At 49.3% G+C, this 25,206-nt stretch overlaps 1 protein-coding gene across 2 annotated transcripts in view; it reads right to left on the bottom strand.

Moving 5' to 3' along the window:
• The window catches only part of MN1 (MN1 proto-oncogene, transcriptional regulator), an 85,318-nt gene extending 60,141 nt beyond the window's left edge, over window positions 1–25,177 (bottom strand). Inside the window, exon 1 of one of the 2 annotated variants that reach the window (XM_042034673.1) lies at window positions 21,535–25,177. In XM_042034673.1, coding sequence (XP_041890607.1) covers window positions 21,535–24,964 — 3,430 coding nt within the window. In that variant the 5' untranslated portion in view covers window positions 24,965–25,177. The remainder of the gene's footprint in view (window positions 1–21,534) is intronic. The other variant, XM_042034672.1, reaches the window with a different exon arrangement.
• Window positions 25,178–25,206: the final 29 nt, after the last annotated feature.

Here is a 25,206-nt window from a genome sequence, read left to right as displayed (position 1 = left end):
AGTCTCCACAGATTAATTTATTCCTGAAATTGTATTTTTAAACACTCCCAAAATTTTACTTTTAAACACATCTAGTTCATTTGTGTTGATAAACAATCTCCTTCCTCACCTCTGCAGCACTGGCAAAGTCCTAGACAAAGGCATTTGCTTGACCCTGGAATAAAAGGAGGCAACGGCTTGCATTTGTTCATAGACACAAACATGGCATCTGCCACCTGCTTACACCATAAACTTGCACCACTTTCAGGTGCCTTCACCCCTGGCAACCTGTGCCCACTTCGGGCTGGATGTCTCTATGCTCCCAACGCTTGAAAGGCACAGGCTGCCTCTGGCCCTGGACTGGCAGCACCCAGCTCTGCTGACACTCGAGGAAAAGCCCTAACTAACCATTACTAGAACATTCCTCTTACTTTGATTTTACTTCTTCATTTATTCTGTGTAATAAAGGTGCTGCTCTCCGCTCTGTATGCACAGAATTCAGTGTTGGTGGTTAAGGTGAACAGCTGATGCCAAGGACTCATCACAACGAGCTCAGCGGAAATGAGGACAGATGATTCCTCACGTTGCTGACCAGAAGCGCTCTGCAGAGACACCCCAGCTCCCGGATATCGGCCACATTTCACTCGATGACATTTCAAGAAGCCATTTGGCTTGGTCAGCCCCTCAATTTATTGTCAAGGCCCAGCCAGCTGAGCACTCTCTGAGAGCCTTTCTCACGAAAGGAGGGAAGGCTCTTCATCAAACATGCGTGCACAGTGCTGAGCACCGTCCCACAGCACTCATATATCCCACAAACCAGGATTAAAGCTCCAACTTCGCTGCAATACAGACGGGACAGCACTCACCCAAAGGCATGGCACGCCCAGGCTAACAGTCTGTTCACCCTTAATGCTGCTTGCTGCCCACCCTTTCATCAGCCCATCAGCTCTGACAGCATCCTCTGGTCCTCACAGCCCCTTCCTCCACAGACAGCTTGATTAATTGGAGGTGCCTGAGGCTCTAAAGGGAGCGTGTATCAGCCCATGCTGCAGAGATGTTTATTTTGTTTTCAGTGGTCTCCAAGCTGGCATGGGGCTTCATCAGAGCTCGCTGCTTGCACAGAATTCAGATAACAGGAGACACACAGTGCTTGCTGCAAATACATATTTTTCTTTTTTCTCCCTTGACCTCTTTTCCTGCTCCTGTTTTCACCAGGAGCAATGGAAGGACGTGCAAGCCACGACAGGGAGGCTGCCCAAACCCACAGCAGCGTTAAGAGTTTGCTGTCAGGCTGTAGGGTTACAGTCAGACTGTGAGCCACATGCTCACAGAAAGAAACCGAAGAAACTGGTGAAAAAAATGTGAAGTAGGAAAAATGCTAACCCTATCAATGGAAAAGGTGGCACTTATCTTACATGTAGCATGACCTTGAAGACACAGAATGAAGGATGTGTGGATGAGGACAATGACATTGCTGTTCTAAAAACCACATTCCCTCTACTGTGCCAGGAGGAGACAAGAGATGGGGAACACACTGCTCTCCACCTTGCTGCCACGCCACCATGGCTTCACAGGCAAGTGTGAAACTGCCTACACCTATTTATTTCTCTGGAGGCTACTGTTAAATCACTGTTTTCCAGCTCTATGACTCTCCAAGAAGAAAGGCAAGCTCTGCATCCCAGGAGAAGCCAGAAGCTCTGGGCCTTAGGACAGCAACAGCTCCTGTACCTTGCTAGATGGCCACAGGGACAACGGACTGTTTCTAACTCATATCCTTCCTCTCTTTTGGCTACCTTCAGTTCCTCTTTTCAGTTTAACACACTGACTCTCAGGCTGGCTTCCCTGCAAAACACAAACCACAGAGGGGGGTCCTGCCTACCCCCCAGTGAAGTGGCTGATGTCGGGGTTTGGTTCTCACAGAACAAAAGACCATTCTGGCAAACCAGGTCCCAGCCCAACTGCAGTGCTGCTGTCTGCCAGTGTGGTCCTGCCCACCCCATGCAGGTGAACCACTGCTCGTCTGTGATAGACACGGAAAGCTGAGCTTCCGACCAGGGCCTAACCCAACCGCTCAGCTCCGAACTGGTGGTCAGCTCTCGGTGCCATCACCAACACTGTGCTCTCCTCAGCTCTGCACAGTATGAGAACTGTGGCCCTGCCCAAGCAAGGAAAACCAGCTTTAAAAATCAAACCAAATCAACTGCCACCAATAGTCAAACAATGTCTGGACAATTCCGAGAGAAAATAAATGGGAGTCCAGCAACTGCAGCCCATTCCAGCACAGCCAACTCAACATTCACAACATCCATATGCTGCCATCCAAAACCAGTGAAGCTGGGGAGCTCCAAGTTATTTTCCAGGGTCTGTCCTTCTCCCCCCTCAAAAAATCTGAACACTCCTGCTCATCTCTGGAAGGAGTGAACTGCCTAAGCCCCACCCACCAGCTCCATCACACTGACACTCAGACCCAGCACTGGGAAGAGGCTACAACCAGCTTCTCCCACATAACCCCTCCTTCCAAAGGGCTGTGGCTGTCCCAGACACGTCCCTGCCTCTGAATCCAGCCCCCAGGTGAGAAGACCACCTCCATGGCAGGAAAGAATATTGGCTGACTGATCCTGTATTTTCTGTGCTGCTGGCATACATGACCTGCTTGCACTAACTAAATGCTCTGAGCCTATTTTCACTAAGAATGACAAATGACACATCTGTGATGAGTAAGGAAATGCTGGGTTTTGCTTTCAAATTTATTTCGTATGTACGCAAACTATCACATGACAGCTTTACACACAGCTCCAGCCCATGCAAAACCCATCTCCAGACTGCCAGAATGCACAAGCAAACAAAAGGTTTTCCATAAAATCCAAATTTTCTGATTGCACAGAAGTCACATGAAATTGTTCACTAAGCCCCCACTTAAATAAAACCAGTTCTGGACACCGTCTAGTATTATTTCAGGACAGGCCAATATTGAAAAACAATGCTACTTAAACGTTCTGCATTAAATCACCACCTGGACATTTCACACAGAGCAGGCCTCCAAACACAAGATAAAATGCCCACTTTCACTAGCAAGGGAAGGGGTGCACCAATGGATTTGTAAAGGCAGTGAATAGCTCATGATTATGCACAGAGAAAACACAAAAGGAAACACATAAATTCCAGCATTCCCTCATCAGATTTGTGCAAGAGCTTTGACACAATTGTGGGGAGAAAGATATTACAGTAATAAGTAGGATATTTAAGCCCTGCGGATTATACCTGGAAAACTATTTTCCTTAAGTGAAAACAGAATGAAAGACGAAGATTCCCTTCAAAGAACTTTGTTTGTGGTCATTTAGTTTCAGGATGCAAATTAAATGAGCACTTGTTAGACAAGCATAAGAAGGGAATTAGCTCTGGAATATTATCAGTCTCTTGTGAGGCTCAGATACAGCTGGCCAAAGACTTCTAGGTGTTTTGTCACCTTGCTCCCCAAGAGCTCCCCCAAGGACCTGTGTTCTCACATCCCAAAGCCAGATCTGAATCCAGCCTGGCTGCCAGGGCCAGGGATCTGCTTGGTCCTTCCATCTCCTCACTGGCTCTGCCCGCAGTTCCCAGAGGTGCCTCTGCCCCATCTATAACTCACAATTACGAGAGACAGTAACACAAAACTGCCACAGGCAAAGTCAATCTCTCCCAGGGGCCTCACACATCTGAGGCTCCTGCACACCAAGAAACGGTGATCATGTGCAGTAATGCTTGGGGTTAAACCACACAAGTTCAAGGATATTCCTGAAAATACAGTGGGAGTTTACCAAAGGCTAACATTAGTGAGAAGAACCAGCATCAAGGATCATTAGCTCTTTTATGCCATTTATTTATGGCCTACCTTGAAACACATCCCATTTCTCTTTAGGACACCTACAGCTGAAGTTTGGCGTCTCAGGGGTAAATGAGGAGACTTTGGGAAACAGCGTTCATGACAACAAAAGGTGCTCAAGCAACTTTGCCACTCACAGATACGAGAAAAGTGAGACCAGAGACCCCAGGTCAAAGCTGGTACCTGCAGAGACACAGTTCAGAGATGGACAGAACAGGTTGAACAGGGCTCTAAGCACCTGGTCTAATGGAAGGTGTCCCTGCCCCTAGCAGGGGCATGGAATGAGATGAGTTTTAAGGTCTCTCCCAGCACAAACCATTCTGTGATGCTACGGCACTCCTTGACCTGCTCTGTGCTCAGCAGCACCGACTGCTTGACACTCGACGCCTCAAAAACAGGAGGTTCCAAATCACTGTTTGCAAGTCCCTTGCAAGTAATTTACAGGCAGATTCTAAAGAATCTGCAAGAAATAACTTAAAAAGCAGAATTGTCAGGAGGCCTAAGCTTCTTAAAGAAAAGGGTCAAAATCTCTGCTGGAAAACATTTATGTGCTGGCAAATCAGACCGAGAGCTGATACTATCAATACAGCACTTCCTGTGCAAATTCTTGCTAGATAGATCTATTCTGCTGCAGAAAAATCCCGAATTCTGGTATACCCCAAATTTTGACTACAGAAAGAGATAGAAATGTCATTGTCATATAATGGATTTGGCATATTCAGAAACATCGCCTACAGCAGCAAAAAGGTGTGGTGATTGAGCTGGGGCCCAGAAATCTGATGGAGGAACAGGGTTTGATTGAACAGCATGTTTAAAAATTAAATCCAGCTGAAGGAAAAGAAAAAAAAAAATCCTCAGAAGAAATGCATGACCATGTGAGGAGGAATGGCAGTAAGGGAAATTCAGCATAAAAAAAACCACGCAAAGAAACCTGGCGTTCTTAGGTACGGCTGTAAGTGCCACTATTAGGATAAGAAAAATACAAGCTCATCTTTTACTTCCAATTGTCACATCACTGTGGAGAGTCTTCATGAAATTCTCAGAATAGCAACGAATCAGGAGCAAACAGCTGTTCTAGCAGGAAAGTCACAGGTAGACAGACTTTCCTTGCTTCAACAAAAAATTAACTCCAAAGTTTCACAGGACAGTAAATCAACAAAATGGGCCTGTACAACACAGGACGAACAGTCTCATCTTCCAGCCCAAAGCTGATATACGGGCCTGTGTTCTCCTTCCGGCCATATGCTCATGTGATTTATGACCCACAACAATTTCAATACTCCTGGAAAATGAAAGAACAGCAGACAATCAGTTCATCCCACTACACTGGGGATTGTGTGGGCTCTGCCCTGCAGCACCTCCCCTGGGAGTGGGGGCCAGAAGCACCAGCTGCCCCTGTCAAGAGCAGGGGAGGGCACGGGGCTGAGCAGCACCCAAGCACTGGCACAGGGAGCACAGCACATCCCCAGGACTTCACTGCATGGAGCAGCCCACAGGGGCTCCAAGAGAGATGCAGAGGGACTTCTAACCTGGGCCTGGAGTGACAAGATAAGGGGAAATGTCTTCCTTCTGAGAGAGGGCAGGGTTAGGTTGGATATTGGGAAGAAAGTATTTACTCAGCAAGTACTGAAGCACTGGAACAAGTTGCCCAGAGAAGTTGTGCCTGCCCCATCTCTGGAAGTGTTCAAGGCCAGGCTGGATGGAGCTTGGAGCAACCTGGTCTAGTGAAAGGTGTCCCTGCCCAGAGTTGGAATGAGATGACCCTTCCAACCCAAGTAATTCTCTGATTCTCTTCTATGAGTTCCTGTCCCATTTGCAACTATGGCTGTTTGTGACAACTGCTGTTAACCTGGTCTAGTTTACAGAACATCCCACTAGCAGGGCGTAAGGACCTTGTAATCTCTACCTGCAACTGTCCCAGGCAGGGCACTGCCTGCAATGCAAACACTGCCAAACCGGGCAGGATTCAGCTCTGCAGCACCTGCTTTGCTGCCACAACACAAATGCAAAGGCATCACCAAACAAACAAACAAAATCCTCCACCCCACCCTGAATTAGGCTTTTCCTTTGCACAGGTGGGGTGAAGTGCAAGTTCAACAGCTTGAGTCATACAACCAAAACTTCACCCAACCCCAGCCATCACAGCAGCATCAGCTGGGTCTGACACACCTGTGAGCCACCACAGAGCACATGGCTGAGAGCCTATGAGATACCAAGTCTACCAGCACAACATCAGAACTGGTTTTTCTGAAGCCAAGGGTATCCAGACTGGTCTTTAGGTAACTTCTGAGTGACAAACCCAGCTTACGTGTCTACTCAAAGGCATGTCTCTGAACAGCAGCATCCTACCCTCCATGGATGAACATTTTGTCCACTGGGAAACGTGCCAAATAACTCAGGTATCCATAACAGTACTGCAATGAGTTCTGCTATCTGACATCCGTCTCAGGTCTGGATCCGTGCAGTTTCATCCCCCAGCAGCAGAGCTGCCAAGGCAGATGGGCCAGCTAGGCTTCAATAAGGGGGTGAGCAAAACGGCATCAGGAGCACCCATTACCCACAAGACCACAAGGATAGAGGGATGGAGTCTGAGCTCAGTGTCTTAAAGTACCTGCCTTGCCTCCCTTCCTGCAGGTCTTAAGCAGAAGGCAGCTGTGCTGAAGGAGTTAATCTCGCCTGGAACAACCTATCTCCGATTTCTCAGAAACTCCAAGGCTGCAGAGCTGGGCTTTCTGCTCCCTGCCTGCTCCTGCCTGCCCTGCCTGCAGCCTGACCCCTGACATTTCCACTCTGCTTCTCCCTGGCATGGAAAACTTAACCATACACAAACAAACAGGTTGGGAGGACAGATAAATGGAAGAGAGGAGGAGAAAGGGAAGATTGCTCAGATTCCTTGTCAAGGCCCTGATTAAATAACAGCAGCACCACCAGACGTGGGTGAGGGGCTGGCATTTATCAGTAAACCCTGAAGTCTACAGCGAGACATCTCTGTTTAATTAATCCTGAAAGGATCCCTTCCCCCTTCTACTTCCAGGGAGGTTTTGAGGATCTCCAAGTTTAAAGACACAGGGAAACCTTTTTAGCTCTTTCCTTACAAAACACAAGGGCAAAACCATAGGCAGGATTTACTAATGCTGTGACAAAGGCTTCCATTGCATGGACACATGCAGGCAACCGCCACTGAGGGGGCATCTTGGATTTAGTCATCCCAGACCCTCTGAGGCAATACACCCATCACATGACAGCTTTAGAGTGACTGGCTGAAAGCCTGCACACACATGATCACAACCAGGCACAGATCTGCAGATCTCACCTGGACTCGGGGTCTCCTGCTGTTCTTACATGATACCCCTTTCCCAAGGGATAAATATCTTTCAGTGCTTGATGCAGTTCTACTGTCCCCCATTTTTGTCCAGTTTTCCCACGGTGGCATCAACATCACCCAGCAATGGAAGAGACTGCACGTACACATAAAGCAAGACAACCACAAACGCTCTTGCCTCTGGGCTTTCACTTAGCTTGAGGAGGCTTGGGAGGACCTTCCAAGGCACTTCCCATTTCAGGAGGTCCCCTGCCTTTTGAGCCAAGGTGAACACTGTACTAGTGCAGAGCACCACAGTTAAAGCCATCAGCCATGAAGGGCCACAAAGCTGTTAAGTCCCTCCACACCTCAGCAGCAGTGTGAGAGGAGCTCTGCTTCCAGGGCACCTTCATCCCACCACCGTGCTCAGAGAGCTGCAAGGTCCCCGAGGGTTGCAACAGCAAAGGAAACTCTGGTCCCTAGAGAGTGGATAGCCCACCAAACCACAAAACAGCTTCCAACAGAAGAGGCCTCAGCAAGCACTTACCAAGGTTTTACACCAATCCTCAACAGGCAGCAGCGCAGGAAGGGCCTGGCAGCAGTGCTCAGGCCCCCAGGTCAGACAGCCACCTTAACCACCATTCACCCGACCATCCATCCAAGCAACCATCCAACCAACGGCAGAATTACAGAGATCGATTCTTTTTGTGTGGTGTAAGTTGCAAAAAGAGAAAATGAAAAAGTAGAAGAAAATCTCTGTAGGAATGACTTCTGGTCCAATCAAAAGCAAAAGAAGGAGTGGGGGGAAAGGGGAATTTTAAAAGCCTAAGTTCAGATTGTAAAATAAATCTGTATTTCACACCAGCTTTATAAAATTCCCAGGAAAATAAAAAGTCAAAACCAGTTATTTTCTTGAGGATCTATATTCTTAAATACCTGGTTTCAACATAATCTCTTTTAAAAGAAGTACTGGAATGGGGGATGAACTGTGAGGAACTGAAAAATGTCTCTGCCTACCCAAAAAAAAAAAATCATTATGCAATGACAAGAGACAATCCAGTCTATAATCAAAGACAGAATCCTGACATGTTCAGAGAGAAAATTATTGTAACAACAGTGACTTTGAAGATGAGAAGGGTTTTTTTGATTGAAACAATGGCCATCAAGATTTTTACTGTAGCAGCCAATGTTTAAATGCACAACTCAGCAGGCTGCATGCCTGCAGGTACACTGAGCACCAACAGCAAAAACCATGAAAAAATAAAACTGTGACACCTAAGAAATTCCTTCCTAAAGTGGAACCAGGCAACACTCTGAGTGTGAACCACTCATGCCAGGGAGCAAACACTCCTACTGATGGGCATGCTTGTCCCAGGGAGTGAAGCTTTACAGGAAAACTCAAGAGCTTATGTCCCATTAATACAAAACTTGCAAGTTACAAGGCACTACACTAAAATATTTAAATTTTTTGATATCTGCTTCCAGGAAATTGCATATTTGGCTGTAAAAGTCGTGATCTGCACTCTTCACTGAACTACTATGATTCACAGAAAATGAATCACAAAAGGCAAGTTTTGTGACTAAAAAAACAGCTGTTCTGTAACGCACCTAACGAGCAGTATCGTATTTGATTGGGAGACTATCGGAAGATGACTTAAAATACCCCTTTCAAAAACAGAATTTGGATTAAGCTCAGTGTTAGTCTGGAGTAAGAGTCAGACAGACTGCCTCACACCTCTCCTTTATTTCACCTTTTAGGGGAAAGCCCAAGCACAGCCCCCCGAAGGGTAATTTGTCACAAAAACGATGCAAAAGCTGCGCAGCATCACTACCACCAAAATTTGTATTTTTAACATGGAGACTTTGAGTTGTATCAATCCTGTCTGTGTCTCCATCACTATGAGCATTGCTTATATGTGGGAACCATTTTATTAAAATGATGAAAACACCAAACAATTTATTTAATAAAAGCATTTTCTCCACTGCAACTCAGCAGTGAAGAGCTGTTCAAAGCAGAGTCTCTCCATCAGCCCTACTCCTTACGCACACTTCTGTTCTTACCATTATATTAAAAACCTTTTGCCAAAAAATGAAACAATTAGAAAGCATGAATATATGGTTTGGTTTTCTCTTATCTGGAACTGGCAAGTGTTCCTGGGGGCATCTCCACTTCAGTTTCACCGCTACCACTGAGGATTCACCCTTCTTTCTTTCATTAGGCATTTATGCATCTTCTACAGAAAGTCTGTGTGTTTTTGCTGATGTTGTTCCAGGCCACACCATACTTGGGCTCACCACCTGTGCCCCACGTGTACAATAATGAACCAACACAGGCAAAGGCCACAGTGGGCTTGGCCCTTCTCCCTTTTGGGGTATTTCTGGTAGAAATGCCCTGGTAAGTGCCACATTCATGTCCCCACTGCGTGGTGGCCGCTGGCCAAGCAGAGGAGCCATGAAAGCACAACTGGCGTGTGCAGGACACACCACCACAGTGACAGCCCAAATCCAGCTGTGACAACAGGGTAAGGAGCACACCCTGTGATGGGACAGAGTCAGACTGGGACACCCACCTTAGAACCCAACATCTGTTTTCCATGGAGTGCCCCGACAGCCCACGGCAGCAATATTTTAAAGCTGGGAGCGCTGCAGATAAAGACAGATCAATTTTGTTCTACAATTTTAAATGAAACTCTCCTGTTTTGGAAAGAATTTCATTAAGGTGAAAATATAATACAGAACTACCCATTTAGGAAGAATGTGCTATTAATTCTTAGCAGTGTATGTGGAAGGGAAAATTGCATTTTTATCTAAATGGTTTTTTCTGCATAACCCATTTCCAGTATTCTTTTACAGCTCAGTACTGGGAACTTTTCACATTTCTATTCAGGCACTGTGGAAGGCAGCCTTCAGGAACATGTCAAATATAACCCCTTAAATAGTATTCCAAGAGAAGCTCCACAAACTGGAGAAAGGCCAGAAGAGCACACCTTAAAGGATGGCTGGAAAAGAAAAGGAAAAAAACCTCTCTCAAAGATGTAAGTCAAATTTTTGAGAGGGAAAGGAAAAAGGATGTGGTTTAGGGTGGTTTTTTTTCCCTAGGGGCCAAGAAGAGTTTTGATCTTCCCTCTCTTCTTCCTCACTGGAAGCAGAAACACCTCCAGTTCCCAGTCCCAAAAGCACACAAAAGAGCAGAATTTGGCCATGTCATCACTCTGAAAACCCGGACATTCTGAGCTACAACATGTACTAGTATGTACAACCAAAACAAGTGTATGCTGTGAAAGACTCATTTTATCAGCATAAACAAATGCTCATTTCTCACTACAGTTTCATACCACTTGAAACTGAATATAATCCAAACAATAATTTCAAACAACTGATGCTGGGATCCAAGTTTCCCTGACATACTGCCATCACACAGCAAGAACAAAGTCAAGTAAAAGCAAAAGCAGATTCGGAACCGACTGCTTTGAGTTTTACCATGTTTGCCTAATCTAGTACAAAGAAAAGCAAACATAAAATTCAAAGTTTTTAAAATTCTTCATTTCATCATCAAGGATCTCAGATTCAAGCAAACCCAAACCGCAACAGCACAGCAGCCTTGTGTTTAACAAACAAAGCCACTGACTTTCCAAGCACCGCAGCAGGGCTCACTGAAGAAGCTGAAGCTCCGTGTTTTCTAAGCATTGTTCATTTGACATTCTTCACCTCTTTTTTTTTTTTTTTTCCCCTGCATTGACTTTTATTAGCTTACTTCAGAAAATTAGTATAACAAAAAATTTTATCTTTCAAAACAGACATTTAAAAGTGCAGCAGTTATGGAAATAGAATTGGACAATGAACAGTTTTTATTCCCTCTACCTCACCACACTCCGCACGGCAAAGCAGTAATTACAGGAATCTACTTCTGGTTTAAGCTCTACAGTAAGCTCTTTCCAAATTTAAGGCCAGCAACCAACCCTTCATTATGCTTAATAGGTAGACATAAACCGTAATTGTATCACAATCTCCCAATGCACGTTCCCAGCTCTGAGGCTCACACGTGTCTGGCTCAAAGAAGAGATTTTTTATCTGTTCTTTTCCATAAGAGAAACATTGCGGCCCCATTGGCATCAGCCACTCGAGGAAAACTACACAAAACACTAGAGGATCTGGAAATTTATTTGGAGTAAGACTTCACTGTGTTGTTAAAACCTCACATTTCCAAAGTGGTGTTTGTTGGTCCGCAGTAGCTGGACTCCTGTGCCCCTGCACCAGCAGGAGCCCTGGCAGAGCCAGGACCGTGGTCGCCTGCCCGAGGGGCCCGGAGCACTGGCAAGCAGCAAATTCCCTTCTGCCCTTCCCGTTCACACCTCAGCTAAAATAAGTAACATCAGGACATAGTACATGAACTGGATTTATCCACAGGACAAACCACTTTGTCATGTAACATACAACGCGACTTTGACGCACAGAGTTTAAAAGCAAAGCTCACCCAAATCACTGGGGCTGCCCTTGAGCTTTCCCTGACACTGCCCCGTCCCCCTGCACATTTTCCAGCCATCACCCTCACACCCACCCTGCCAACAGCACAAGGAAGTGGCAAATGATGGGATGAAACTTCCATAATAATAATAATAATAATCATAATCATAATAAGAAGCCAGAATGAAGGAATGTTTTGCTATTCTCCCTTTTTTGTGATCTGCCTATTTCAAAGTAATTCATTTAAGATTTGAATTGTACTTGGGACAGCCCTCTGCCTCCAGAACCATGGCATGGTAGGGAGAGCACAGGGAGCTGGGCTGCATGTGGTTTCTCCCAGTTCTTTCACAGAAAGAACAGCCCGTGCCTATATTTAGAGGTAGAGAAGGGAACTATAGCATCCAGGAAAAAAAGAAATAAATCATACTGATTTTATCTTCAAAAAAAAGCATTTGTGTTTTTGGTTTGTTTAAATCAAAAATGTGCTGCAAGCGCTTGACCCTATATCCAGCAACAATAAAATCTGTTCCATCATAAAATACCAGCTGCTTTGCACTTCGAATAATAATACTATTTTTAAAGGGTTTCAGAATTATTGTCTCATGGATTGTGGTAGCTTTTATTACAATTACTGGGGAACTCCCTTTTTTTTCTTTTGTACAATACAATCAATAGGCCCATTTATTATCTTCTTGCTTTTAAAACTGTATTTGGCCTGAAATTTTGTCCTACTCTTCAGACTCGACAAAAAACATTTTTCAGCCTAGTATTTGGCACCAATAAAAATTAAAACAATTGAGTCAGACCAAAAATACCTGTAACACTAGATGCAAACAGTTAACTGGCTGCCTGGCAGGTCTAAGAGACACCCTTTTTCTAATTATCAGCTCAGTAGCACTCCAGGAATAAGTCACACCAGGTGGTTGTGACCTACCGGGCAGCTCAGACCTGAGGTCTGGGTCCTCCTCTCCCATTGCCCAGAGGAGCAGGGAGGAGAAGCCCACCCTTGGTGATGCTTCCAACCCCAGGCATCTGGAGGTGGTGAAAACCCACCTTGCATCAAACTACTTCTGCAACATTTAGGTCTCATTTCCTGTTGCTAAGACGGACAAACTTATTTAGAAATTCACTCACACACAAATCAGAAGTGCCCATAACTGGCGTTTGGTGGGGGTTTTTTTCCACCAGAGGAGAAACGCTGCCCCAGAGAGGGCAGCAGAGCCGCGCCATCCCCACCGAAGAAGGAATCCACGCAGAAATGAGATCACCAGGTGGGATGAGATCTCTCAGCCCTTCATTCCCTGCCCACGCACACTTCCGAACCACCGCACGCCCAACCCAGCACCATTCAGGGCCGGCGTGCCAGCCTTTGCTGGGTCCCCAAGTGCCCCAGGGTCCCTCCAGTTCCACTGTGCACCTCTCCAGCATCCTCTGCCCAAGCCCTGGTGGCACCACACCGTGTTCCGGCGGTGAACCGCCCGCTGCCTTGCCCAACAACGCCTGTTTTATCTCATTTGGACAGTAAATCTTTAGCAGTGGGAACATCTCCCAGGTTTCTAAAGCGCCGTGGCAATTTATGGTGCAATAAATATGATCTTAAATAAAAATAATCCTAGAGTGGGACCTGAATATGGACTCTGCTGCGCTCTAAATCACACGGAGACCCCAATCTCTGTAAGTACGATGGCGATGCCTTGACTGACCGAGCCATCCAGCCAGGAGCAGAACACTCTGCAGACACACTTGCTCCCTGCCCGTTTCCACCAGCCAACCCACTGGCAGCCTCACCTCCAGCAGTGCATGGGAGGGAAGGCTCAGCCCCATTCCCTGGGGACCGGCACTGCTCGCAGTGAAGCGCAGCTGTGCCTCAGACACCCCCACCGAAAGCATCCTCTGCCTCTTCTGACTGCTCTCACCTGAGACCAAAAGGCTTTTAAATGCCATTATAGAGGAATATTATACCCACACCCTCCCCGCACCACCCCCCCCCCAAAAAAAAATTAGTGGAAAATTTTTCTAGGAAAGAGATCCTAAAATTCTGACCAGATAATAACCCCAGCCCAACCTCCATTTCCTATGTTAATAGATCAATTTACATCTTTCTAGCAAAATGGTTTCAGGCTACATGAAAAAAAAAGAAAAAAGTCATGCCTTTCTTCTTAAACTGCATTTTGGGAGAAGATTAAGGAGGAAGGAAGGATATGACTCTTTCCAGGGCTTTGTAGGGTATTTGGTTCACACATCAAATTAATATTCTCAATTTTAACTCAGGAGTACATTCTTAATTAGGGTATGAAATGTTTTAAAATTTTCTTCACTTTACAAATGGCTGCTTTTTCAATTAACTGTGCTTCCCCAGCCTCAGGATGATCTTTCTATTAGCAACAGAATGCTTTCGAGTATTTTGTGAATACTAATTCACAAAATTAATTAAATGCAGACTTAACTCTGAAAACATATATTTTACCACAAAGAAACCCTGCTGTCTTCCAACTACTGACCGATCACAGGCTTTGCTGGGATCAAGGGGATCCTAAAGTCCTAAAACCCCAGCAGTCAGAACTGAAAGTAGGAGAGTTAAAAGGAAAAAAAACCGAAGTTCCTCATTTTGTATTTTAAATGCTCCAAACACAGGGGGGGATAAAAAAAGATAAACATCCCAAAGTTTACACAAACTGGTCGCGGGAGCAGGGTTGTGGCACGTCCCTCACACTGCTGACAGTCAGAGCTAGTGGAGCCCTTTGAGCTCCCACACGTGTTGTCTGTGTTTAAACTCAAATAAACTGTATTTATTTTGATGTAAAAAAATCTATCAAAGCAGCACTTAAACGTAACCAGATTTCTGCTTACCAAACCAAAAAGAGCTTTTTTTAGACAAATGTTAAAAGCTAATAAAAAATGTAGACCGCCCAGCGTCATGCTTGGTGGTGTTACGTTAAAACACTGAGCAGGCACAAACAGATTTGCTGGAATTGAAAACAAACAGACACAAAGTGCCCTGCTGCAGCATCCAGGCAGCACCTCAGCCTGCAGCCGAGGCTCGGCTCCTGCTCGGGAGCTGCCCGTGACGGATGCGCACGTGCATCCCAGGGAGCCGCACCGTCCGCGGTGCCAGAGCAGTTCCTGCCCAAACGGGCAAGGCAAAACTTGGAAAAACCTTACTTGCAAATGGCCAGCATGAATCAGACCCAGTCCTACGGAGAGGGATGTGCCCTACATGTGAGTCAGGTGTCTTGAAAGGGCACAAGCACGGAGCACAAATACTCCTATGACAACGCCTGCGCTGCTGCAAAGAATAACCCACGTACAGGAAAGAAACACAGAACAGTGGTGACCACGTATTTTTGCATTAGTATGGATAAAAGGTGCAACATTAAGAAAGCCACATTTCTAGACCATTGAGTCTTAAAACTTATTACATCAACTAAGGAAAATGCATTCCCCCCCATCCAGATGCTTTTGTCATTTGCCAGGAGATGAGCGGAACATGAAGCCTTAGAGGAGAGGGCACTGGAGGGGACAGGAGAAGAAGGGGTGCTGAGGAGGGGAACAGCGAAGCAATATCATCTAAGATGTTCGCTTTGAAGTATTAAGAAAGTCAGCTTGTAAAAATTAATGGATTAGACCTCCAGCTGTTCAATTCTCAGCTTTAAATTTAGAAGGCATTTGACTTTGGAACATTGGCACATAATCCATAAAATATATTTAAATTTGTAAAAAAACCCCCAAATCCCTTGTATTAAAAGGTCACTAATAACTCAGAATGTTTTAAACTGCATCAACACAAAAGCATCTGGCAAAGGAAAAGCAGCAAACTACAAAGAACTGCAGTATTTTTATATAAGCCAGTCATCTAATCACTGTGTGTAAACTGGGTTTATCTATAGAACAGCAAAAATTCGGAATTACATTTTAAAAGCTGAGAAATCTAACCAAGACCAGGAAGGTGAGGGCAGACCTTGAATTTCCTGGGTGACTCCACAGCCTCACCTATTTAATTTCCTTGAGGTTCCCCGTGCCCCTTACCCAAGATCTGGTACACAGCCAGCCATGTTCTTAACAGTCCTCACTAACAGAGGCTCTCGTTTAAAAACGCCCCTCAAAAAAATGAAACAAGAATCACTTCGTATTTAAAAATAAACAACACACCAATCTTAAACACGTCCTGCAAACCTTAATCATGTGTTTACAGGTGCAAACATTGTTCTTCTCAAGGATGTAGATTTTTCAATGGAAAAGCTGGACCAGCTGGACAGGGAGGCGGATGCCGGCCGGAGCCACGGCGCGATGGCGAGGTGGGTACCACCGCCTGATGCCCACCACCCACACTGCCTGCATCCAACACGCTCCAGTCCGAAACACGCAAAGGACAATCTATTCCATACCAGAGAAAAACCAGGGAATGAGCCTCTGCCTATAATTTGACTGGCCTCTTTCAATATTCTCAATGTGCTTGAGAAATTATGTCACTAAACTCTTTCTGGTATTTCAGTAAATTTAGCGTTAACAAAGCATACACGTTAGGCCACCTGAAGATTCATTTTAGAGCTGGCTCTGCACTTTCTGGGGAGACTCTCCTCATGCTCAGATTTAACAGAAATACATGAGAAACCACTGACTGAAAATGTACAGTAATTTGTCTAGTACTAAAATTTTATATGGCCACATAAAGGCATTTTACTGTACCAAAACTTCTCCCTGGTATAGAACACTACTGAGGCTGGGAGTCAGCTGGTTCAAATAAAAGCAGACTATATCGTTTTAGGTTAGATTTTTGTTTGATGCCTTACTCTTTGTTCTACACAAGTAACAACAAACTGTATCTGAAGGTATTGCTAATTAATAACGTTTTTTATCAAAATATTATTTGCAGTTTTATGGTCGAGCATTCCACTAGGTCACTGGTAAAAAAAAAAACAGGTATTGTACCTTAAAAATTAAGAGCAGACACGGTGTAATACATCACCGATCAAAATAAATCTATGCTGTCATCCAAGCTCATATATAAATACTAAGTGTAATTCATTTCCTTTTACATTATACAGAAAGATCTGAAGCACATTCACACACCAATTTCAAGAAACATCTCCCTCGAAGTCTGTCACGCACATCCTCGCACCAAGTGTGTGCAAAACAACCCCGTTAAAACTCACCTTGCAACTGAACGGGCCATCAGAAAATAACAGACTTTGGGGCAAGGAAGCACCAGGATGCAAACCAGATAGGTAATCTGCATTAATTCAAACATAGCCAGATTGCCCACTGAAATGAGAACAGGTAAATCTAGAGACCAAAAATTAATAGCCAGACAGACGGTGGATGCAAAGGCAAACAGTGGCCACAGTTGTTACTGAAATGCCAATAAATTTACACACTTCCTGCACTAAATATTTTAGTATATCACAGCAAGAGGAAATACTACTGAAAATTTTGTCCCTTGCTTTCTCTAATATTTGCCATAAAGGTCAACAAGCACAGTGCTACAGAATGTTTATAAAACAAAGGAAAACATTTCTAAACAGGACCATTTTCTAGTAGAAAGTATTAAAAATTATAGTCAGTCAAGGTAAACAATAGAGAATTTCTGTCATTCACATGAGGCTAAGCAGGGGCAACCCTTCCAATTAATTTTTTTTTTAACAGGTTAGAAAAGTTTAAAGCATCACATTAAATCCAAACCTAAGCACACCAAACTCTCCCCCAGGATAAGCAGCGGGAGCGTTCTTCCCTCATCGCTCTGCTTGCTAATTCAGATGATTTAATAAAGATGTGCGTTTGATGTATGTGGAGTTTATCGTGTAACTTCAAGATAAAGGCAGTAGCTTCTTTTTTCACTGAATTGTTAAAATTGTGTAAGTTTCAGCATCCCAGTGAGGCAAACAAAGCAGCATCGGGAATCACAGGCCCCTCGCTGCAAAGGGCGCTGAGCTTTGCCGCTGAACTCGCTTCCACAGCGCTCGCTACAACACAGCCGCTCACAGCACATTGCTTGCAGTGAGGGTTCAGTGCCTGAAAAACCTCACGAGAGGTCTGACAAACTCGGTCCCAGTAAACAAACCCAGTGCCTTGGTAAAGCCTCTAAAAGAAGTAGGCAGTATTTAAAATAAAGCATGCAGCAGAATGCACTGGAAAGGAAAAGAAAACAAAGGCTCCCGGCCGCATCTGGACCAAATTTGACCTTTGTTAATGTATTTCTAGTAATTCACAGATGTTACGCGCTGCTCCAGCAAGAGGGTTGGCCTGTGGGCTCATTCCAGTGATGGGTTCGGTGTAGCGATGAAATATTAACAAAAACTCACAGATGAAGGCTAATGGTGCCGTGTGGCACGTGCCCGTCAGCCCGGACCGACGAGCCCAACAGCCACCGAGCAGCCGAATATATTCCCATTCTTTCCAATCGACACCTGCACAGTTCTAGGTACATAGTGATGTCTTCACCTGACATCTGCAGTATGGGACCTTCAAAATTTCAATTAAAAACTAAAACCAAAACCCCACCAGCACTTAATTACTGGGTTTCTAAAGAATACTAATACACATTTCACTGAAGGGGAAGTTGTTCTGGTTCAGTCAAGCCAGGAAAAGCAAAACCCCATTAAACCAGCCCTATATTTTTAAGTGAATTTGATCTGGTTATTCTTTGTCAGCTAGAGCTGTGGTGTTGGAAGTCAAGACAACCCCTCTAGACTCAGTGTTATTTATCTCTTACTCCCAGCTCAAGCTGCTAGGCAGAGGAAAACATGAAATTCTAGAAAGCACTTTCGGAGGAAAAAAACCCCAAACCTAACCAGCTACTTCACATAAAACATGTTGGTACAAGAAATGATGCATCAGAGAAAACTCCTTACAGAAAACACATTTCAGGGCAGAGCCACATCCAGGCAGCGTTACTAATACTACATTCCGAAACGAAACGTGAACGCACGCACAGAGCTCGCGGCAGGCCAGCGTCGGAGGTGTCACACCTCGCAGGGGCACCAGCAGCACCAGTGTCTGCTCTCAGCAACCTCCAGACCCACAGCTCACACAACTGCCAGAGATAAGCAAATCATTTTAATGCCGTTATGGGAAAAAAGGTGAGCTCCAAGGAATCTGAGCAGCCATTAAAACAACTCAAGCTGTTTCCCCCATAACCTGTGCATTAACAAGAGTATTTGAGAAGTTCCTGATCCTGCTGTGTTTTCGGGAGCCTGCTCTTTCCTTCATGGCCAGCACTGAAGCCGGACCCTCTGCTGCACTGGCTGAGAGTGGCAGGCAGTGGACACAGTGCCCAGCACTGCACCAAGGGGAAACTGCCCCCCGACACCCACCGCCCCTTCCTCCGCCTCCCTGGCACCTGAGGAGCCGCCGGTGCTAATCGCAGCAGTGCCACAATGGGAATAAATTCCCCACCGCCTGCCCTCTCACGGCAGGTGTGAATCAGAAGCCCCCAACAATGACTGCTCTGGGGAGGACCCTGGGTCTAATGCTGCTCTCATGGGCACTGCCCAGCCCCAAAACGGCGCCCACCTTCCAGCATGGCGTTCCGCACGCCGAGGAACTGCCTGAATTCGGAGGAGTGCTGTCTGGAGCCTGCGCATCCACCCCGACACTGGGTTACTGCAGATCCCAGCCGACTGAGGAGGTTTAAAATCTCAGCCCATGTCTAAAGAAAGCCTTTTCTTAAACACAGTTTCACACACTCAGGAGTATGGCAATGTAAAGTTACATTATTTCTACTGACCGAGGTGAACAGCCTGTTTAGTCTCACCTATTGTATCTTTATCATCTCCAACAACAGTTTAAGTAAATTCTCTGTGAGTCTGTATAAATTTCCTCATCCGAGGAACCAGCCCATTCAAATCCCTCAAGTGACTAAAGCATGAACCAACCCGAGCGCCTCTGCATTGTTGTGGAACTGGTTTGCTATTTTATGTTAAGCCTCTGAAATACTAAAACATATCCTTATATAGGAACACTGATTAAATGGTTTTCCTTCCAAGTGATGAACTGTTTTAACACCAACATTGTGGTTATCGCGACCAGAAAGCAATTACTTCTTTCACTAGCTGTTACTAAGAATAGCTGTGATCAAAGTGACTGGAGGAGTGCTGTTAAAAGACGCTGCAGAAACATCGCTCCGTATCACACACACACACAAAATATAGATCATTTTAAGCCAAATTACACTTTTAATAAATGTGCTGTTCAGAATTAAATCACTGCTCAGGATTTCTTTTTTCATCCAGGAAGTCAAGATCTGTAGAATAAGTTATTCTTTTAAAATCGATTTCTAAACACAGCACGGTGTGAGATCTGTGTATCTGTGTGTGTGTGTGTGTGTGTGTGTGTGTGAAAGTGCACACGTAACGGGGTGCGTGTGGTGTGAGAGAACGTATATATGTGCTTGAGCCTGCCAAGGCAGAAGTGACAGGAACTGTGATTTGTGCTAACTAGCTATTGATCCAGTCAGATCTAGATGTTGTGTACAAGAAACAATAAAAGAGAAGGGGCTAGGAAGGATGCTGTGTGCAACTCCATTTAAAAATGGAAAAGAAGGGCCCCAAACAAACCAATTTATGTCCTTGCCTGGGTGAAGCATGGAGAATGCTGATGGGCTTCCTTGGGTCTGCCGTGCATGCTAAACACTCTGCTCGAAATGAGAGTCTCCTGCGCTGGGCATTAAACATGAACAAAGAGACAAACCGTGGGGGCTAGGATTCACGCTTCAGAAAGCCAAAGCTGCAAAGCCAACCAGAACCGGGTTAGGAAACAGCCCAGTTTCCAAACCAGCTCCCTTCTAATTTCACCAACAACTTTCTTAGCAAAATTACTAAATGTGGAGGGCTGTAAAAAGTCAGTCTGTACTACCAGAGGTAATGAAAACAATTTCAAACTACACTGCAGTACCAAAGTACCACCTTTCCTAGGCACAAATAATGAGTTTATATTGTGTAAACTGCACGCATGTATTTCTAGCACACCAAAACCCGCCCGCCTGCCCTCAGATAGCAGGTACAGCATGTGCACCCATTGTAACAATCACACATACAGCCAGGCAGGTTGCAAAATAGGGATTTGATAAGATAAAATAGAAACCAACTGAATCTATAATCGTCCTTATCTTAAACAGCTTTTATAATAGAGGTTTTTCCATTAAAATATTTTTTTTCCTGAGCCTGGGGAATTATGACGCCCTCTGGACACAAGGAAGGATCAAAAATGACAACTAATGTCGAAATTAAACATCTGTCAACTAAGCAAGTTTTACACTAACAGACCCAGAGCCTTATTTTAAATTGCCTTTCAGTTAAATGAGAAATAATTTGTTACAAGCCGTTCAGTTCAGTATCACGCTGCTGTGGGCTCCAAATGCAAGCAGGGGGCACCTGGACCTGAAGGGGCAGCACTACCACCAGCCTCACATTTTTGTGTTTTAGGAAAACCCTCAGTCGCAGTTTTGGGAAAGTGGTTGGAAGGTTCAGCTGACACCAGGCTCTGTGGGAGCCCCTTCCTCAGCACCCTGTGCCTGGTGGGACTCCACAGGAGCCCCCTCCTCAGCACCCCAGTCCCCTTTGCAGCACCCCAGGCCCAGGAGCTCAGCTGGGGCTCACTGGAGCCCCCTCTGCTCAGCATCCCTACTTGCCCATTCCCTAGGAGGCATGATGGGGACAGGGCTGGCAGCAGAGATGCCATGGGGCAGTTGTCACCTAGACCAGTCAGGCAGCAGGCACTTTGTCCCTGACGCTGGTTCTCCCAGCAGTGTCACCCAGCATCCTGCAGCCCCAGCCCAGACTGGGAAGGCACCTGGCACCCACCAAGGGTGGAGTGGGAGTGGAGCCAGTGTGTGCCCAGAGTACCAGGGCTGCAGCCCCACCACATCCCCTCCCCTGAGCAGCCCACAACCACCCCTGCCCCTGTGCCAGCACCCATGTGGGACAACTGATACCTTCTTTGCTGGGGTTCGGGGGCTTGGGCTTCTCCCAGGGCGCCATGGGCTTGTCCTCCTCCTGCCCCTCCATCAGGGCCTTCTCTCCAGGCAGGTACCAGGTGGAGTTGTGCTCCGCCATCAGGGAGTCCAGGTCGATGGTGCTCATGGTGCCCTTGACACCCTCCGAGCAGCAGCTGCCCAGGTCGCTGTCCCCATTCTGCCCCGCACACTCCCCCTTCTTGCTCTTCAACCCCAAGGGCTGGTCTTCCGAGATGCTGAACTGCTGCCGCTGGAGCTGGATCTGTGCCTGCAGGATCTCCAGGGGGTGGATCTCATCCTGGGCCGAGGTGCTTGTGGGGGTCCGCACCTGCTCCATGCTTGGCGTGCCAGGGTGAGCGCCCGCCGTGGTGCTGAGCCCATAGCTGTCGGGGGTCGAGGTAGACGTACTGAGAAGGCCAAGGGCCAGGGGCTTCTGTCCGTTGAGAAGTGCGTGCTCCCCACGGGGCAGCTTGGGCGAACCACCCAGCAGCGGGCTACGGGTGGGCTTGGAGGTGGCATTGTCAGAGCTGGAGGACACCTCGTCCTCGTTGCCATAGCTGGTGCTGACCTCGTCGGGAAAGTCCACGTGCGGGGAGCTGCCATCTGACTTGGTCACGCTCTGGATGCCGCTGTCCAGGGAGGACATCAGGTCTGGCTGCTCCGCCAGCAACAGTTCACTGCCCTTGCCCCAGGACGGTGAGGTCAGGGGCTTGTCATGAGGGGTGCCTCCACCGCGCTCAGCGCCCGCAGCCCCCGGTGGGCCCCCCGCCGCCACCGGCACTGCCGGCTGCCCTGGGCTGACACCGGCTCCCCCACCCTCCGCAGCTGAGAACTTCTCAAAAAACGTGCCAGGGCTGACGTGCCCGCTGTCCCGTTTCCGGCGACCCCGACCCCGCCCGCCACCCGCCTTCCCCTCACCCCCGGCCACTGGCTCCAGCGCATAGCCGGGTGAGAGGCTGCTCTCCGCGGGCAGCAGTGGGGCAGTACCCGCCGCTTTGCCAGTGCCACCCCCGCCTACTGGTGGCCCTGCTGGGAAGTAGTCCGGGGCAGCAGGTGGCGGGTCGGGCTCGGCCTGGCTGAGCTTGCGCTTGGCCTCGGCCGGGCTCTTCTTGTTGAAGGTGACGTTGAGGTTGGGAGCACCCAGGCTCGCGATCATGTTTTGGCAGGCAGTGGAGAGGGCAGCCAGGCAGCTCTGCCCGAATACATTGTCCTTGCTGGCCGCCTTGCTGAAGGAGCCCAGGGAGAGGGCACCCAGCTTACTGGCAGTGGGCCGTGGTGGGGGTGGCGGGGGGAACTCGGACGGGGGTGGTGGGTAGGCCCCTGGCGAGGCGCTGAGGGCAGGTGCAGCCCCGTGGGCCGCCGGCTGCCGCGCTGCCGCCGCAAAGGGAAAGCCAGGCTGAGCGGCGAAGTCGGCGGGGCCACGGCGCTCAGCAGGGGCACTGGGCAGTGCCACACCGCTGCCTGGTGACTGCAGCTGCGAGAGGCCACCCATTGTGGGTGTGAAGGGCGGGTGGACGCCGGGAGATGGCAGGGCCTGTGCTGGCCCCTCGCCTGCCATCCGCAAGGGTTCCTGCAACCCCAGCCCAGTGCCGCCCGGCCGGAAGAGCACGGCAGGGCCACCCGGTTGCAGGCCCAGCTCGTGGGGGGCTGCCTCAGCTGGCAGCCCGGGCGCTGCCAAGCGCCTCGGCAGCAGCTCCCCAGGTGGCGGTGGTCCTGCGAACCAGGCACTGTCAGGGGCCAGGTGCGGCGCCGGTGGATCGAAGCTGCGGCCGCCACCAGCCTCCCGCTCGAAGGCTGGCGGGGGCAGGCCGCCGGGTGCGCCCACCTCACCATGATGCCCCAGCTGCTGCAGACTGGGCGGCCGCAGGCGCTGCTGGCTTCGCGAGGCCATCTGCTTCATCACCAGGGCCGCGTTCTGGCGCTGCGCCAGTGCCGGGTGCTCAGGGCCGCCGTGTGGCAATGGGCCCCCAAAGGCCTCAGGTGCCGGCGGGGTGAACTCGCCCGGCAGGCCAGGGTAGGCCGTCGGGGAAAGGTGACTCTCCATGGCCGGGCCGTGCATGCCGCCGCCCCAGGAGGCGCAGCGCTCGACGCCAGGAGTGCTGGGGAAGTCAAACCGCGGCCTCTTGGCGACGCTCACGTAGGGGGCATCGAAGTGCTGCAGTCTTTGATTTGGTGGCTGTTGCGGAGGAGGGTGCTGCATATTAAACACGGGGTCGGTGTAGGGATGCATATTCCTGTTCTCCAGTCTGTGAATAGGGTATTCAAACTGTGCATGCTGGTTCTGCATTATGGGCCCATTGTCCTGCAGGTTGGAGTTGGGAGCGTTGGCTTCTGTTTGCTGTTGCCTAGGGATGGCTGGCGGGCAGGAGTTCTGTCTGGCCAGCAAGCCCGGCGGCTGCTGCGGTGGTTGTGGTGGTGGTGGCGGCTGCTGCTGCTGCATCAGCGGGTGCCTGGCGTTGGCCCCCGGCTCCAGACTGGCCGACATCTTCCGCGCCCCCCCGAAGCGCTCGAAGAAGACGCCGTGCTGCTGCGGCGGGTGCGCCTTGGCCACGGCCATGCCTGGCGCCCGGGGCAGGGCGGGCGCCCCCGCGAAGCTGCCGCCCGCCGGCACCTGCCGCCCGCCGCCGTAGTGCGGCAGCTGCCCCTCAGGCTCCGACGGGGAGAAGACGGGCAGCTCGAAGTGGCTGGCAGGGCCGTCGCCAGGGTAATTGTATTCCAGCGAGTCCACGCCGCCCTGCGCCGGCAGCCGCCGCGGCTCCAGGCCGTGGGGCTCGGAGGAGCCGGCCGCCGGCAGCCCGTGGAAGGAGGCAGCGCGGTTGGGGGACTGGTCGAGGGGCAGGCAGGGGGCCGGCACGGCGTGGCTGGCGGCGCCGGCGCCGTGGTGCTGGAAATCGGGCAAGGTCCCGGGGCGCTGCTGCCCGAAGCCCTCGCCGCCCTGGCCCTCGGCCATGTGCTCGTAGCCGTCGGCGAACGCCGTCTGCCCGCCCAGAGCGCCGCTGTAGCCCAGAAGGCGCCCGCCGTGCACGCAGGAGGCACCGGGGTCGGGCCCGAAGCCGCCACCGAAGTGCGGGGGGTGCTGGTGCGGGTGGGGGGCGCCGCCGGGGCCGCCGTGCGGCTGCTGTCCGCCGAAGAAGCCGTGCACCGGCGGCTGCATGCCGCCACCGTGCAGCTCGGCGGGGCCGCGGCCCGGGAAGCCGTAGGCGTCCCCGGCCAGGCTCATGTTCATGCCCAGGAGGGGCGGCTCGCCCAGCGCTCCCAGGGCCGGGTCCGCCGGCGCTGGGCCGCCGCCGGGGAAGGCCGGCGCCTTGAAGTGCGCGCTCATGCTCAGTCCGGGCTGGCCGAAGCCCCGCTCCGCCTGCCCGCCGCTCCGGCCGCTGTTCTGCGGCTCGAACTGCTCCAGCCCGAACATCCTGCGCGGCTCCTCAGCAGGGCATGGCTGCTCCGCGCCTCTCCGCCGTCCCGCTGCCCGCCGCTCCCCGCTGCTCCGCTCCGCGCCACTCGGCCGCCCCCGCTCACATCCTGCCGCGCCGCTGGCACCGGCCGCTCGCCCGCGCTCACCCCGCCGCTCGCCGCTCGCTGCTGCCCGAGAGCCGACGGGGCGGCGCGCCGCCGCTCACAGGCTCCGGCGCCCGGGAGCTGCGCGCCGCATCG

Source organism: Corvus kubaryi, unplaced genomic scaffold (genome assembly GCF_017639235.1).
Source record: "Corvus kubaryi isolate FWS band 111438036 unplaced genomic scaffold, C.kubaryi_AGA036_p1.0 37382, whole genome shotgun sequence".
In the NCBI taxonomy this organism is placed as follows: Eukaryota; Metazoa; Chordata; class Aves; order Passeriformes; family Corvidae; genus Corvus; species Corvus kubaryi.
The sequence above is the reverse complement of the archived record's forward strand: the minus strand, read 5'-3'. Positions and strand labels throughout refer to the sequence as shown.